Source organism: Heteronotia binoei, chromosome 12, assembly GCF_032191835.1.
Source record: "Heteronotia binoei isolate CCM8104 ecotype False Entrance Well chromosome 12, APGP_CSIRO_Hbin_v1, whole genome shotgun sequence".
Lineage (NCBI taxonomy): Eukaryota > Metazoa > Chordata > Lepidosauria > Squamata > Gekkonidae > Heteronotia > Heteronotia binoei.
The window spans coordinates 77,698,144-77,710,290 of NC_083234.1; the positions used below are offsets into that span (position 1 = coordinate 77,698,144).

The 12,147-nt window shown below is 48.2% G+C and overlaps 1 protein-coding gene across 8 annotated transcripts in view; it reads left to right on the forward strand.

Moving 5' to 3' along the window:
• The window catches only part of FUBP3 (far upstream element binding protein 3), an 84,742-nt gene that overhangs the window by 30,160 nt on the left and 42,435 nt on the right, over window positions 1-12,147 (forward strand). For 3 of the 8 annotated variants that reach the window (XM_060250445.1, XM_060250444.1, XM_060250449.1), the window contains exons 4-7: window positions 6,488-6,538; window positions 7,106-7,139; window positions 9,191-9,240; window positions 11,278-11,349. In XM_060250445.1, the coding sequence (XP_060106428.1) occupies window positions 6,488-6,538; window positions 7,106-7,139; window positions 9,191-9,240; window positions 11,278-11,349 (207 nt within the window). The remainder of the gene's footprint in view (window positions 1-6,487; window positions 6,539-7,105; window positions 7,140-9,190; window positions 9,241-11,277; window positions 11,350-12,147) is intronic. The other 5 variants (XM_060250446.1, XM_060250450.1, XM_060250447.1 and 2 more) reach the window with 3 other exon arrangements.

The following is a 12,147-nucleotide window of genomic DNA, read 5'->3' on the forward strand; positions in this document are numbered from 1 at the left end:
AGGCTCTGGATAGTCACTGTGGCTAGTAGCCATTGATCAGCCTCTCCACCACAAATCTGTCTAGTCCCCTTTCAAAGCTTTCTGTGCCTGTGGCCATCGCTGCATCCTCCAACAGCAAGTTTCACATTTGAATCACTCTCTGTGTAAGAGAGACATCTACCCTCTTTCTCGACTTGCATTTACTTCAAAGAAGATCTGTCAGGACAACTGGACAGTGGATTATGCTAAATTCCCAACCCTAATGCATCGGATGGGTCATGTCCCATGCATGGGAGATCAAATTGCTGAGCAGCCAGGTTAAAACGGATAAAAGGAAGTACTTCTTCACCCAAAGGGTGATTAACATGTGGAATTCACTGCCACAGGAGGTGGTTGCGGCCACAAGCATAGCCACCTTCAAGAGGGGTTTAGATAAAAATATGGAGCAGAGGTCCATCTGTGGCTATTAGCCACAGTGTGTGTGTGTATGTATAAAAATTTTGGCCACTGTGTGACACAGAGTGTTGGACTGGATGGGCCATGGGCCTGATCCAACATGGCTTCTCTTATGTTCCTATGAGTGTTGCTGTTTTCTTATGTGGACAAAAATACACCTGCCTTGTTTTTCCCTCCTTTTGTTAGGGCCAAACTCAGTTAAGGAAAAAGCAGCAGCTGGATTGGAGTAGTTTGGCTGGGGAGGTTTGCGTGGCAGAGGCCGTTGATGGGAAATAGGACTGATTTATGCAGTACTTTCTCTTATTTTGCAGTAAAATGACTGCCATTATACCTAAATTGTGTTCAATAGAAGTGGAGGGGGTGGTGGTGTAGCACGAGCGTGGCCTGTGAGTTCAGCCGCCCCTCCTCTCCTATTTCAGGCTGATGGGAAGTTCTTCTGCCTGGGCTGTAAAACGGCCATATGCATTCTGGCTGCCTTCGCTTCCGTGCCCCTCAGTTTGCTTCTCTATTAGGCACTCTGGTTTCAGATCAAAATGGGCTCATTTGACGGCAAAGGAGCTTTCAGATTGTATGTGGCAGTCTCATGGTTCTGTGGGAGGCTCTCTGGTTTATGTCCGGATGATTTGCTGTGGATCTGTTTGGGTTTTGCACTATGGAAGAGAGGGGAGGGATAGTTTTTGAATTGGATTCTTAGGCATGCTTACCTGGGAGTCAGCCCCAGTGTGTTTAGTGGGATTCACAAACCTGAATGTATCAACTATGGCTCAATCAATGTATCAATCATGACTTTAACCCCAGGCTTCTCTCTGAGTGCGTTCACACACACTAAATAACGTGCTTTGCAACTGCATTTTTACTGTGTAAAAACAGCAAAATCTACTTGCAAACAGTCACTGTGTGAAAGCACCCACTGCGTATTCAGAACTTCCTGTCTCAGCTCTCTTTGTGCTGCTCTGCCTTCCATCGGCTCTTGCCTGTTGCATACTCCCAAGTATGTTTTGAGGCGCTATGTGGCATCCAAGCCTCACTTCCCTTTCCTTCTAAGAGGTTTTATATCCTTCAGGAAAGGCTGAATTGACACCTTGTAATTTTGTTTGTATCTTAGCTAGCCCAAACTAAGATATCCACAGAAGATTCCGCTGCAACAGCTCCGGACAGACCTGAAGCTTAACTATATCTAGCATTGTTCATACTTAACACTGGTCAAAATACCAAGCACGCCAGAGGTTTCGTCTTGTGCTTTGCTAAGCTTAACTTTACCTATTCATTTTGACTGTGTAGGGAGATGTGCTTTCATCATGAGTTGCTTGGTGCCTTGCAATACTTCACCACAACTGAAGGCACACCATGGTTTCACACCTTGGGTTGCCGTCAGTGATTACCCATGGTGTTAGTATTCAGCCATACCATTTAATCGTGACCAAGAAAAACCACAATTGTGCCATTATGCTTGCTTGATGTCACTGTTGACAAGGTGTGGGAATCCAGTGGCTGGCTGGAAGGAGAGCTAATAATGTTTTCATTAAAAATATCACCAGTTTTGTTGTGGGATCTTATTGAAGATAGAAGAAGATATTGGATTTATATCTCGCCCTCCACTCTGAAGTGTCTCAGAGCGGCTCACAATCTCCTTTACCTTCCTCCCCCACAACAGACACCCTGTGAGGTGGGTGGGGCTGGAGAGGGCTCTCACAACAGCTGCCCTTTCAAGGACAATCTCTGCCAGAGCTATGGCTGACCCAAGGCCATTCCAGCAGGTGCAAGTGGAGGAGTGGGGAATCAAACCCGGTTCTCCCGGATAAGAGTCCGCACACTTAGCCACTACACCAAACTGGCTTATGCACTGTAGGATACTCCTGTCGCCTTCAGCTTTGTCAAAGAGCTACTGCCTTGTGGTAGGGTAGAGCTATTTTGGACATGGGCTAAAGAGCCTTGGGTTCAGATCCATGGTCAGCTGTGAAGCTTGCCTGATAGCACATATTTTGCTTAACAGGTTGAGCAGGGGCATGTTCTGTGTCTCCTGCCTTGAGATACGGCAAATGGTTGGGGGATATAAGTGGGATCATGTTGAAGTACGATGTGAGGAGCTTCTTTGGGTTTGCTGCCCCACAAATATTCTCAGAAATAAAATGGAGGAGGGACAAACCATCTGTGTTGCCCTGGGCTCCGAAGGAAGTGTAAGATGGAAAATGTGATAGATGGCATTGCATGCAGTCCAGCATAGGAAAATGGAGTATTCCCACCTCCCCTTCCCTGCTGCTGCCCACTGACCCTTTGAAATGTTGCTCCAGGAGTGTATTCAACACAGTATGCAAGTCTACAGTGGACTGGGGGAATTGCCCCCCCCCCCCCGCACTGGCAAAAGTACCATCACTCAGTGGAAAGCTCATTTTGGATACAACCCTGTCAACTTCTCTGTTGCTTGAGCTCCCCTCATTGGGAGAAAAGACCTTCAGGGTAAGGAAGTTACATCGGTGGGCTTTAGGAGTCTGAGAATTCTCGAGGAAGGAAGTTCATAACAGCACCTGCAGCCCTTCTCCCGAGTCTCAGAGGAAACTTCAGACCGGACTCTCTCTCTCTGTCTCTTTCTGCCTGATCCCTTGACTGAGCTTCTCCTTCTCGACTCCTCACCCTTCTGTCTTTTATTCCCTCTCCTCCTGCAACTATTCCCCTGAGCCAATCCCACCACCCGCACCAATGAGCTTTTGGGGCTACAACTGTGTCTCCCTCAAATGCCCTTCCAGTCAGCCTGGTGGCATCAGGTGGAACCAGGTCCATCCAGTGGGTGCCGGTTTCATCCAGCTGCTTGTCATCGTTGTGGCTGGCCTGAAACTCTCCTTGGAAGGCAGGAGGTGCACCTGCGCAATTGGACTTCCCCAGCTTGCATGGTTAACACCTCTGCCTCTCCACTGGGACAGAGGACAGGGATTCCGGGCCTTGTGGACTCCCAGCCAATGCTTCGTGCTTTGGCGATAGACCCCTGGGCTTTAAGAGGTGGGCTTGAGGCAACAGAGTCCAGCTGCCAGGTCTTGGGAGCCGGAGAGACCCGTTGTGAAAACTTCAGAATGTCCCTCCAGGAATAACTCAGGGAAGACAATGTATTGGGGTGTCTCTGCTTGGATCACTGTAGTAGAACTCCTATTTTATCACTGGTGACATTAGCCCCATCGCTGGGTGGGTGGGAGAAGAACCACAGCAAGCAGAAGACTGGGTGGTAAAAATTCTGACTGTCAGGGCAACAAGTAAGCTGAGTTGGGCAGGCATAACTTGTGTGTTGTAGAGAAGATGAAGGAGGCTTAAGCAGGAGGAGTGGGGCCATGGAGAGTTTGCTGAAACTGCTGAGTGGCAAAGACCAAGTCTGCACCCATGGAATACCGAAGTGTGCCTCATCACCAGGTTCCCTTGTCGCCTTGCAAGTTTGTCTCTTGTTTCCTTGGTTGCCTGCGCCATGGCCGCTTGTAGCCTTCCGGTCCCACACCGGTTCTTTGGCATTGATAAGTAGCCAATAAGAGGCTCTTTCTCCTCACAATACGACCCTGCGAAGGGGGGGATCTGGGCATCAATAGCACAGCAGCAGTCCCCTTCTCTGAGATGGAGAGTAATAAAAACATATGTATTTGGTCGATACTTGGACTGTTATGAAGCTATTGATGTAGAACAGAAATAGATTAGCCCTCCTCGTCTGTGTTTATTTCTCTGCCACATATGCTTAATCGGAGAGTTGCTGTGTTTTTCCCCCTCTTTGCTTGCGGTACTTACCATGTCCCTCATGTTTGTTCCCCACATTGATTCCCGGAGTGGCCACTTCGTTTTGGGTCAAAAGGAATAGGTAGCCAAGAGCGTGGCTTGAGAAAATGTATCTAATCACCGCTTGCTCATTTTCCCATGGTACTTGCCTTCTCTGCCCCTCAGCGATATAATGTAATTGAAATGGACTTCAACTGGTTGTTAGATCTGAGTGGCCCATTTTCCTGTAATGTTCAGCTAGAGCTTGCACGGACAAAGTGAGCTGCATTAGGTAGTTCCGTGGAGGTTCTTTTGTGTGCGAGCATCTTGCATTGTGTTCGTGTAGCTCTCGTGCAGGAGGGAACCTTGTGCTGTGGACATGTGTAACTTGGCACAGCTTTCAAAAGAAGCAGGAAAGTTTTGGGGCAATGAGGGCCATCAGCCACTTGGAGCAATCTCAGTTTGCTGCAGGCATTTTAGGAAATGTTTCACTCCATTCCCCCTCCTTGTTTGGGACTGCTCTCTGTCCTTGGGTGATATCATCTTGCTGGAGCGTAACTTTGGATCCTGTGGAACTGTTCTGCATACTCCGGTGCTTTCTGCTTATGGGGATCAAATCTGAAGGCTCCCTGTGACAAGGTAGAGATCTGCTGCTCACTACAACAGATTTGCAAGATCCAGAGTCATAATGTTGGCAAGTTGCATGACACAAAAACAATATTGATTTTATGTTTTTATTTTTACCAAACCCTTTCCCCCAAGAAGCTCAGGGTGGCATTTGTTGTATTCCCATCATTCATTTGTTCTTCATAGTCCCCTTTGGAAAGAGTAGGTTAGGTTGAGAGAGAGTGACTGGGCCAAGGTCACGCAGCAAGCTTCCATGGCAGAGTGGGAATTTTGAACCTGGTTCTCTTAGATTGTAATCTGATCTTGGTAGGGGAAAGTGCTGTCAAGCTGTAGCCAACTTGCATCAGCCACATAGGGTGGTCAAGGGAAGAGATGTCAGAAGTGGTTGGCCATTGCCTGTCTCTGGGTACCAACTGTGGACTTCCTTGGTGGTCTTCCATCCAAATACTAATCAAGGTTGACCTTACTCACTCAATGCACAGCAGCCAAGAAGGTCTGAGCGCCTGCTCCGGCTGCAACGCCACTGAGGATGTTCTCCGCAGCTGAGAACGAAACGTCTGGAAGGAAAACTTTCTCCAGTAGAACACGGCACTTGATCCCGAAAGAGTCTACAAACCCTAATAAGGTTGACCTTGCTTAGTTTCCAAGATCTGACTAGATTAGGCTAGCCTGGGCTATCCAGGTCAAGGAAGTCTGTCCTTAGACTGAGAAAAATCTCAAGAATCAGCTTCTAAAGGTTTTCTGAATCAAAAAGGTATCTTGCACGATCACCATATACAGCAGGACAGGGGTTTCTTCCGCAAACACCCTTCCCTTTCCCTGCTAGCAGGTCCTGCGCTCGTGGTCCATAAAGATGGAACACTTACGTCAGGGACAGTGATGTGCTCTGAATTCTTGGTGCTTGGGGGCCTCAGCGGGATGGCTTCAAGAGTTCTGGCCCCGCTTGGGGACCTCCTGAGGACACCTGGGTTGGGCCACTGTGTGATATAGCATTGGACTGGATGGGCAGTTGGCCTGATCCAGCATGGCCACACTTACGTTCTTATAAAGATAATGTGGGCTCTGGAATCAAGACCAAGAGCTTCTAAGAAATGCTTCTTAGATGGTTTCACAGAACATGGGAAACTCTGCTTAATCAAGAAAATGTTCAAAATTCAACTTCTCAAGTGGTTCGTGTTGTTACATTGCTAATTTCAAGATGGCAGCAATCTGGCAAAATGGGCTGTGTGACCCCTGAAAGCTCATAGTGAAATAAAGTAGCCAACTCTGACTGTCCTAAAAGAGACTTCTTCCCCCCACAAGCATTTCTGTGTGGAAGAAAAAGCTTTTAAAGGGAAGAGATGTTCACCCCACCCCAGCACTTTGAATTTTCACACCAACCAGAAGTGAATGGTTTCATCTAGTTGGTGCACAAACGTTTGACCATGTCTGATCAGTTGTCCTCCCTCATTCCCCTGTGCACATATTTCTGAAGGATGTCTTCTTCCTTTGGAGTGTCCCCCCCCCCACAGACACACACACTTAAATTTCCCTAAGACAGGAGAGGTTAATGTAGTTGAGGGCAGGGAGGAAGATGGCACATATTGCATTTGGGGGCATTCAGATGTGGGGATGTTAACCCGGTCCTATTGAGTAGAAATGTGATAACGGCTGCAACTTGGTGGCACACGGTTCTTTAACCGCCCTATTCCTTTAACAGGTCTTCGTTTAAGTTGGCTCCATGGAGCACAGATAAGAGAAACCCAGAGAAGTATGTCATAAGCCCTCTCTCAATGCTTTGTTGATTAGACTAAAATCTCCCCAAATCTCTGTGTTTTGGCTTCTTCTTTTATTTTTATTTTTTTTTAATGAATACCAATCCGCTTGATCTTTTTTACTTTGGGTTTAATTTGGGAAGATTGCTTTGTGGCGGTCAGGCTGGGGCGGGGGAGAGAGAGGAGGTGCCACACTTTCCAGGGATTTGCGGGGGCGGGGGGGGCAGACTTCTCTCCCGTGCCTCTCAGCATGAGGGTGAGCTGGATCAATTTCCTATCCTGTGTTCAGCTGGACACTTTGCTTCTAGGCTGTTGTTGATCAAGAAATCCCCTCCTGTTTTCGTCCCATGTAACGCATTCATTTCAGCCACCGAACCTAAATTGCTGTTTGTAGTCCTCCGCTGCTGCCGCCGCTGCTTCCTTCTTCCCCCCTTTTGTTTGTTTTTTGGGGGGTTTTCTTTCCCTTGATGGAAATGGTAAGAACTCTTCTCTTCTATAGAGGCGAAGTTAGTTTATCCGTGCTAATGCTTTGATTTTTCTTTTTTCTCTCTTCTCTGCCACAGTAGGTAACCAGTTAGGGGCCCTGGTACATCAAAGGTAAGCAGTGGGTTATGTTTTATTATTTATTGATCACTTCTAATTGTTTATTGATCCGCCCATCTGTACCAGAGTGTTAGGAAGTCAGAGGTTGAGGACGTGGGAAAACTGCGAAGGCTCAGTTCTCCCCGCCCGGCCCCCAATGCTCGCGTCTTTGCAGCCTGAAGTTCTTGGCCTGTGCTCCTCAGACATGCCTGCGTTTCGAGGAGAGAGGCGAGGGCTGGCAGGCTAGGTTGAGCACAGGGTATGCTGAAGTGGGAGGCTGGTGGGTCAGAGCCTGTAAATTTGTTCCACTGATGGAGGGCTCTTTCCTCTTCCTCATAATCTTGTATGACAGAGGAAGCCTCCTTCTCGTCCTCTTCCTGAAGAAAGGCCCCTCTGTCAGTCAGTTGCATCCGAGAAATCCATTCCAGCATCTTGTGCCAGGCTCCCAAGAACTGCTCGGAACTGCTAAGACAGTCCCCCCCGCCCCCAGGTAGATCCTCATCATCCCGTCGCAGCCTGCCTTCTCTGGTCCCCAGATACAGCTTGCTTGTGTGGCTTTTGGCGGGGGCAGGGGGAGCCTGAAGCCCCCTTAAGCAGCTAGGACTTGTGCACTGTTCACTGGACTTTGACTTTTGCTGGTGCAAGAAATAGTGGAACTACATCCTTGAGGTCATGGGGTGGGGGACTGTTGTCTCCTTGTCTGCTTTTGGGCTTCTTGGAGACCTTGGCCAGTGAGAAGTGGGATGTTGGTCTGGATGGGGCTTTTTTGGCCTGTTTCATCGGGGCAGCTCTCAGGGTGGTTGCTTATTGAGTTTATATGCCACCTCTCCAGGGACCTGCCTGAGACAGCTTACAAGCTATTGGAAACTCAGCTAACATTTCAGCCCTTTGCATATAGATGGATGTTGGTGTGCTTCCTTCCCCAACTGCAAGAAGGAATAGAGTAGTGGTCTGAGGGCTGGCCTCCCTGATGAGACCACCCTTTGCCTGGATCAATACTTGCACCTGAGACTTGTGGGTCCACAGCTCAGTTTTGTAGCGAGATCCAGCTCTCATGGACAAAGTCCTGGCCAGATTCACTTCAGGTTATTTTTTTTAAAGGAAATCCATACTCTTATTCTCCTCTAAGTGTGTTTGGGGGTACTCTGGATGTCCAGACATTCGTTTAAGGAACAAATGTCCAGTTTCTGCAGCAACAGCTGTTTTTGTTAAATACTTTTATGAAAGAGGTGCAAAAAGCAGTGGGGGTGTGGTCTTGGGGCAGGGGGCTGGAATGTCAGTATTGCCTTCCTGGGACTGCATCAATTCTAACATTCTGTTCTGGCACAGTGATGACCCTGGAAAACACATGAGCAGGGTGCAGAAACCACGTCCTCTGTGTAGCTGCTTCTATAAAGTTTCCGTTTTTCAGAACTAGCTCAGGGGTTTTTTGCACCCGTGGCAAACTATGACTTTGGCACCCATCTAGTTTGGCATTCTGTTTTCTACAATGGCTGTCCAGATGTTTTGGAGAAACCAAAGGGCACAATTGCCTCCACTATGAACCCCAAGCAAGGGGCATTCTGACATGCACAGCCTTTGCAGATGGAGGTGCTCACCCTCTCCTTCTCCATTCCTCCCTCTAATATCCCCTCAGGTTCTCACTCAGTCTAGTGACCATCAGGACACATTTCACTTGATTGAACATGCAGTGAAGAAAAAATGAACAATGTCTTCAGGGCCTGATCTTGGTTTCCAATATACAAAAGAGACCAATGGAACGGGTGGGGGACATTAAAGAATGTTGGCCTGCATCCCACTTTGAATCCTGACTCATAGGTTCGGAAACACTGCCCTGTTCTTTTCCATAAGTGTGCTCGAAGACAAAGGCTGGCCTCCGAGGACAAGACTGGCTCATTGGCTAAAAGCTCCTTTCCTTCTTGTGTGGTGTGAGAGTTTTCTCTCTTTGGTTCAGCATCTTGGAACTCAATGAGCTTCCGAAGCGTTGTATTCCATGACCACGACCGTCTGTGGAAAGGCTAGAATTTCTCTCCATGATAATGAGTCTTGCTTTCTCTTCTTTTCAGGGCAGTAATAACTGAAGAATTTAAAGTGCCTGACAAGATGGTAGGATTCAGTAAGTATTCCAGCGGAGGCGATTTTCCCCTTTTCTGCACGCGGGGCCTGCTGAATGGTTATTCCCGCTCCAGCCTAATCTGTATTATGATAGGTAGCTGTTCGGCATAACAGTATGAGCCTGAATAGTGCTGCTGAAAACGAGGCAATTTTGGGTGGGGAAAATGCATTTTTCCCCCCTGTGTGAACTTTAAAATCAATTGAGGATAATTTAGTTACTTCCTGCCAGCTACAGTGACCTGCAGTTAAAGAGCCAGATGGCAAACTTTGCTAATAACTCTGCCTAGGTGGTGAATGTATGGGAAATTGCAGGAGAGGGAAGTCGGGCGGTGGGGGGGAGCACTTGCTTTGCACACCCCAATTCTCAAATTCAGTCCTTGCTAGTTCCAAAAAAAAAGGATGCTGATGACTGGGCTGAGATAGAGACTCTCTCTGGAGACAGTAGTGGCTGGTTAAAGCCAGCACTAGCTGCACTGAGATGCTCATTTGGAACAAGGCAGCACCACGTTGTCAGTTCAGCCAGTTTGGTGTAGTGGTTAAGTGTGCAGACTCTTATCTGGGAGAACTGAGTTTGATTCCCCACTTCTCCACTTGCAGCTGCTGGAATGGCCTTGGGGCAGCCATAGCTCTTGTAGGAGTTTTTCTTGAAAGGGCAGCTGCTGTGAGAACCCTCTCAGCCCCACCTCCTCACAGGGTGTCTGTTGTGGGGGGAGAAGATACAGGAGATTGTAAGCCGCTCTGAGTCTCTGATTCAGAGAGAAGAGGGGGTATAAATCTGCAGTCTTCTTCATCTGGAATTCCAGAGATAAGGGCATTAACAGAATCCCTGCTTTGCATTTTGCAGCTTGAGTGTATCGGAAATCACTGCCTCTATACCAGGCGGGTTCTGACCTTGCTTCCCATCTTAGTAGCTCTGTCCTTGGCCAAAGCCTGTTACCTTCATAGTGCTTTCTTCACCCTGAAGAGTTCTCCTTTCATTCTGTGCACCCCCCCCCCCCCCCGTAGTTAACCTTTTGGTAATACCAAATTTTGGGTGGGCTTTGTAGCCAGCCATCAGCTTGTGTTGCCATTGCCCTGCTCTCTTCCCTGAAAGCGCCTTTTGCCTGCCCTGCCTTCAGAGTCCCTCGCCCTCCCGCAAGACCTTTTTTCACTTTTATTTATTTGCAAAATGTGTCTCCTGCCCATCTGCCCTCGCGAAGGCCGCCAAGGCAGCTGACAATTTAAAACATCTGTGATGAAATTATATTTAAAAACCATTAAAATTAACTGGCTGCAAACTCTCACATCATTAAAATAGCTGAAGAACAGAGTTAGAATAATGTGCAAAGCATAATTTAAATACTGGTGAGGAAGGAGGGACCATTAAGGGAAATTCAAACACAACAATATGGTCTTCACCTGCTGGCGGAAGACAGCAACAGAAGGGGACAGATGCTTCTCCCTAGAGAAGGGGGTTCTAGAGTTTTGGTGCCATGACCAAGAAGGCCCTCTCGTGGGTGGCCACCCACCTAATATCAGAAGGTGGGAGCATCCAAAGCAGAGCCTCCAGAGATGATTGTAGTGATCAGGCAGGTTCTTAGATCCCCCCCCCAGCTGCCTTTGTCCTCATATCCTGCTATTTCCACCTGCTGGTTTTCCCTCAGTGATCATCCCAAGGACCATAATGCCAGGAAATATCCCCATATATTAAAGAGCACACCCACTGGAGTCTCTCTGTGTGCTGCAGTTTGGTCTGGCAGGACCAGAGCAGAGTCCAGTGGGAGTGGAAAGGCTAACCAAAGAAGTTCTCCTTTCTCCTGCAGAGATGAGGGTGCATTGACCCTCTGCAGTCAATCCACAGCAGCCACTGCAATGTATATGGTGGGGTGTTTTTAGACAGTTCATTGGACAAGGAAGTCATTGGTCAGGACAGATCTTCTGTCCGTTCCTCAGAGCCAGAGCTGAGTAAGCTGTGACCGCATTTGATGGATAACTATAAGTCGAAACCTGCTCTGCTCTTCTGAAAGCAATGATGACTAAATCCTGAATTTTGTTTCAGTTATCGGCAGGGGCGGCGAGCAGATCTCCCGGATCCAGGCGGAGTCGGGCTGCAAAATTCAGATTGCTCCAGGTATGAGATGATTTCCCCCTTCTGTTGCCTACCTGTGGAGCAGGTTGCCCTTGCTGCCTTCAGCTGGGTAGTAAAGGCGTGGGGTGTCTGCCCAGGGCGTTGGTTGAGATTGGTCCCAGGCAGGCTGCGAGAGCTGAACCCCTGGGTGCTTCCAGAGAATTCAAGCATGAACTGCCTTCAAGCTGGAAAAAAGCTTTGCCACTCAATCCAGCTGCCTGGCAGGATGTGTCTTTAAGTGGCTGTGGCAAACATCATCCCTGATCGATGGAGTCAGATTTATGATTCTCTTCTTGACTGGAGCTCTGAAAGTAACTCACATTGAGTGCGAGAGGTTTCATTAAAATAAATAAAGAAATGCACCAGTTTTCCATTCAAAAAGAGGATAAATGGACCCATGAAAGGAGATGTAGTTGGAGAGAACAGGTTTGAAAGACATTTCAGAGTGCAGTGGGGAAAAAGCCAGTTTTAGAAGTCTTTTAAAAAACTTGCTGCCATGTGGAGAGCATTTAGGTTCTCTGAACATGGGGCTGGGTGAGAAGCTGAAGGGGGCGGGGGTGTCTTTAGTTGGAACTCTCTGATCCAGAAGGAGGGGTGTGGGGGTGTCTTTGCCCGCCTGCTTCTGGGATCCTTGGCAGGGGCTGGCAGGAAAGTTAAAATGGTTCCAGAGCAAGCCAAGCGGAGTGGCCCAGCAGTGCTACAAACTAGTCACCTGTTGTTGTCTACAGCAGTAGCCCGCTGGGAAATTTAAGCGGCCAGTCTGCTCCCATTCATTGAGGGTGTGTAGATGCTTGAGGCAGG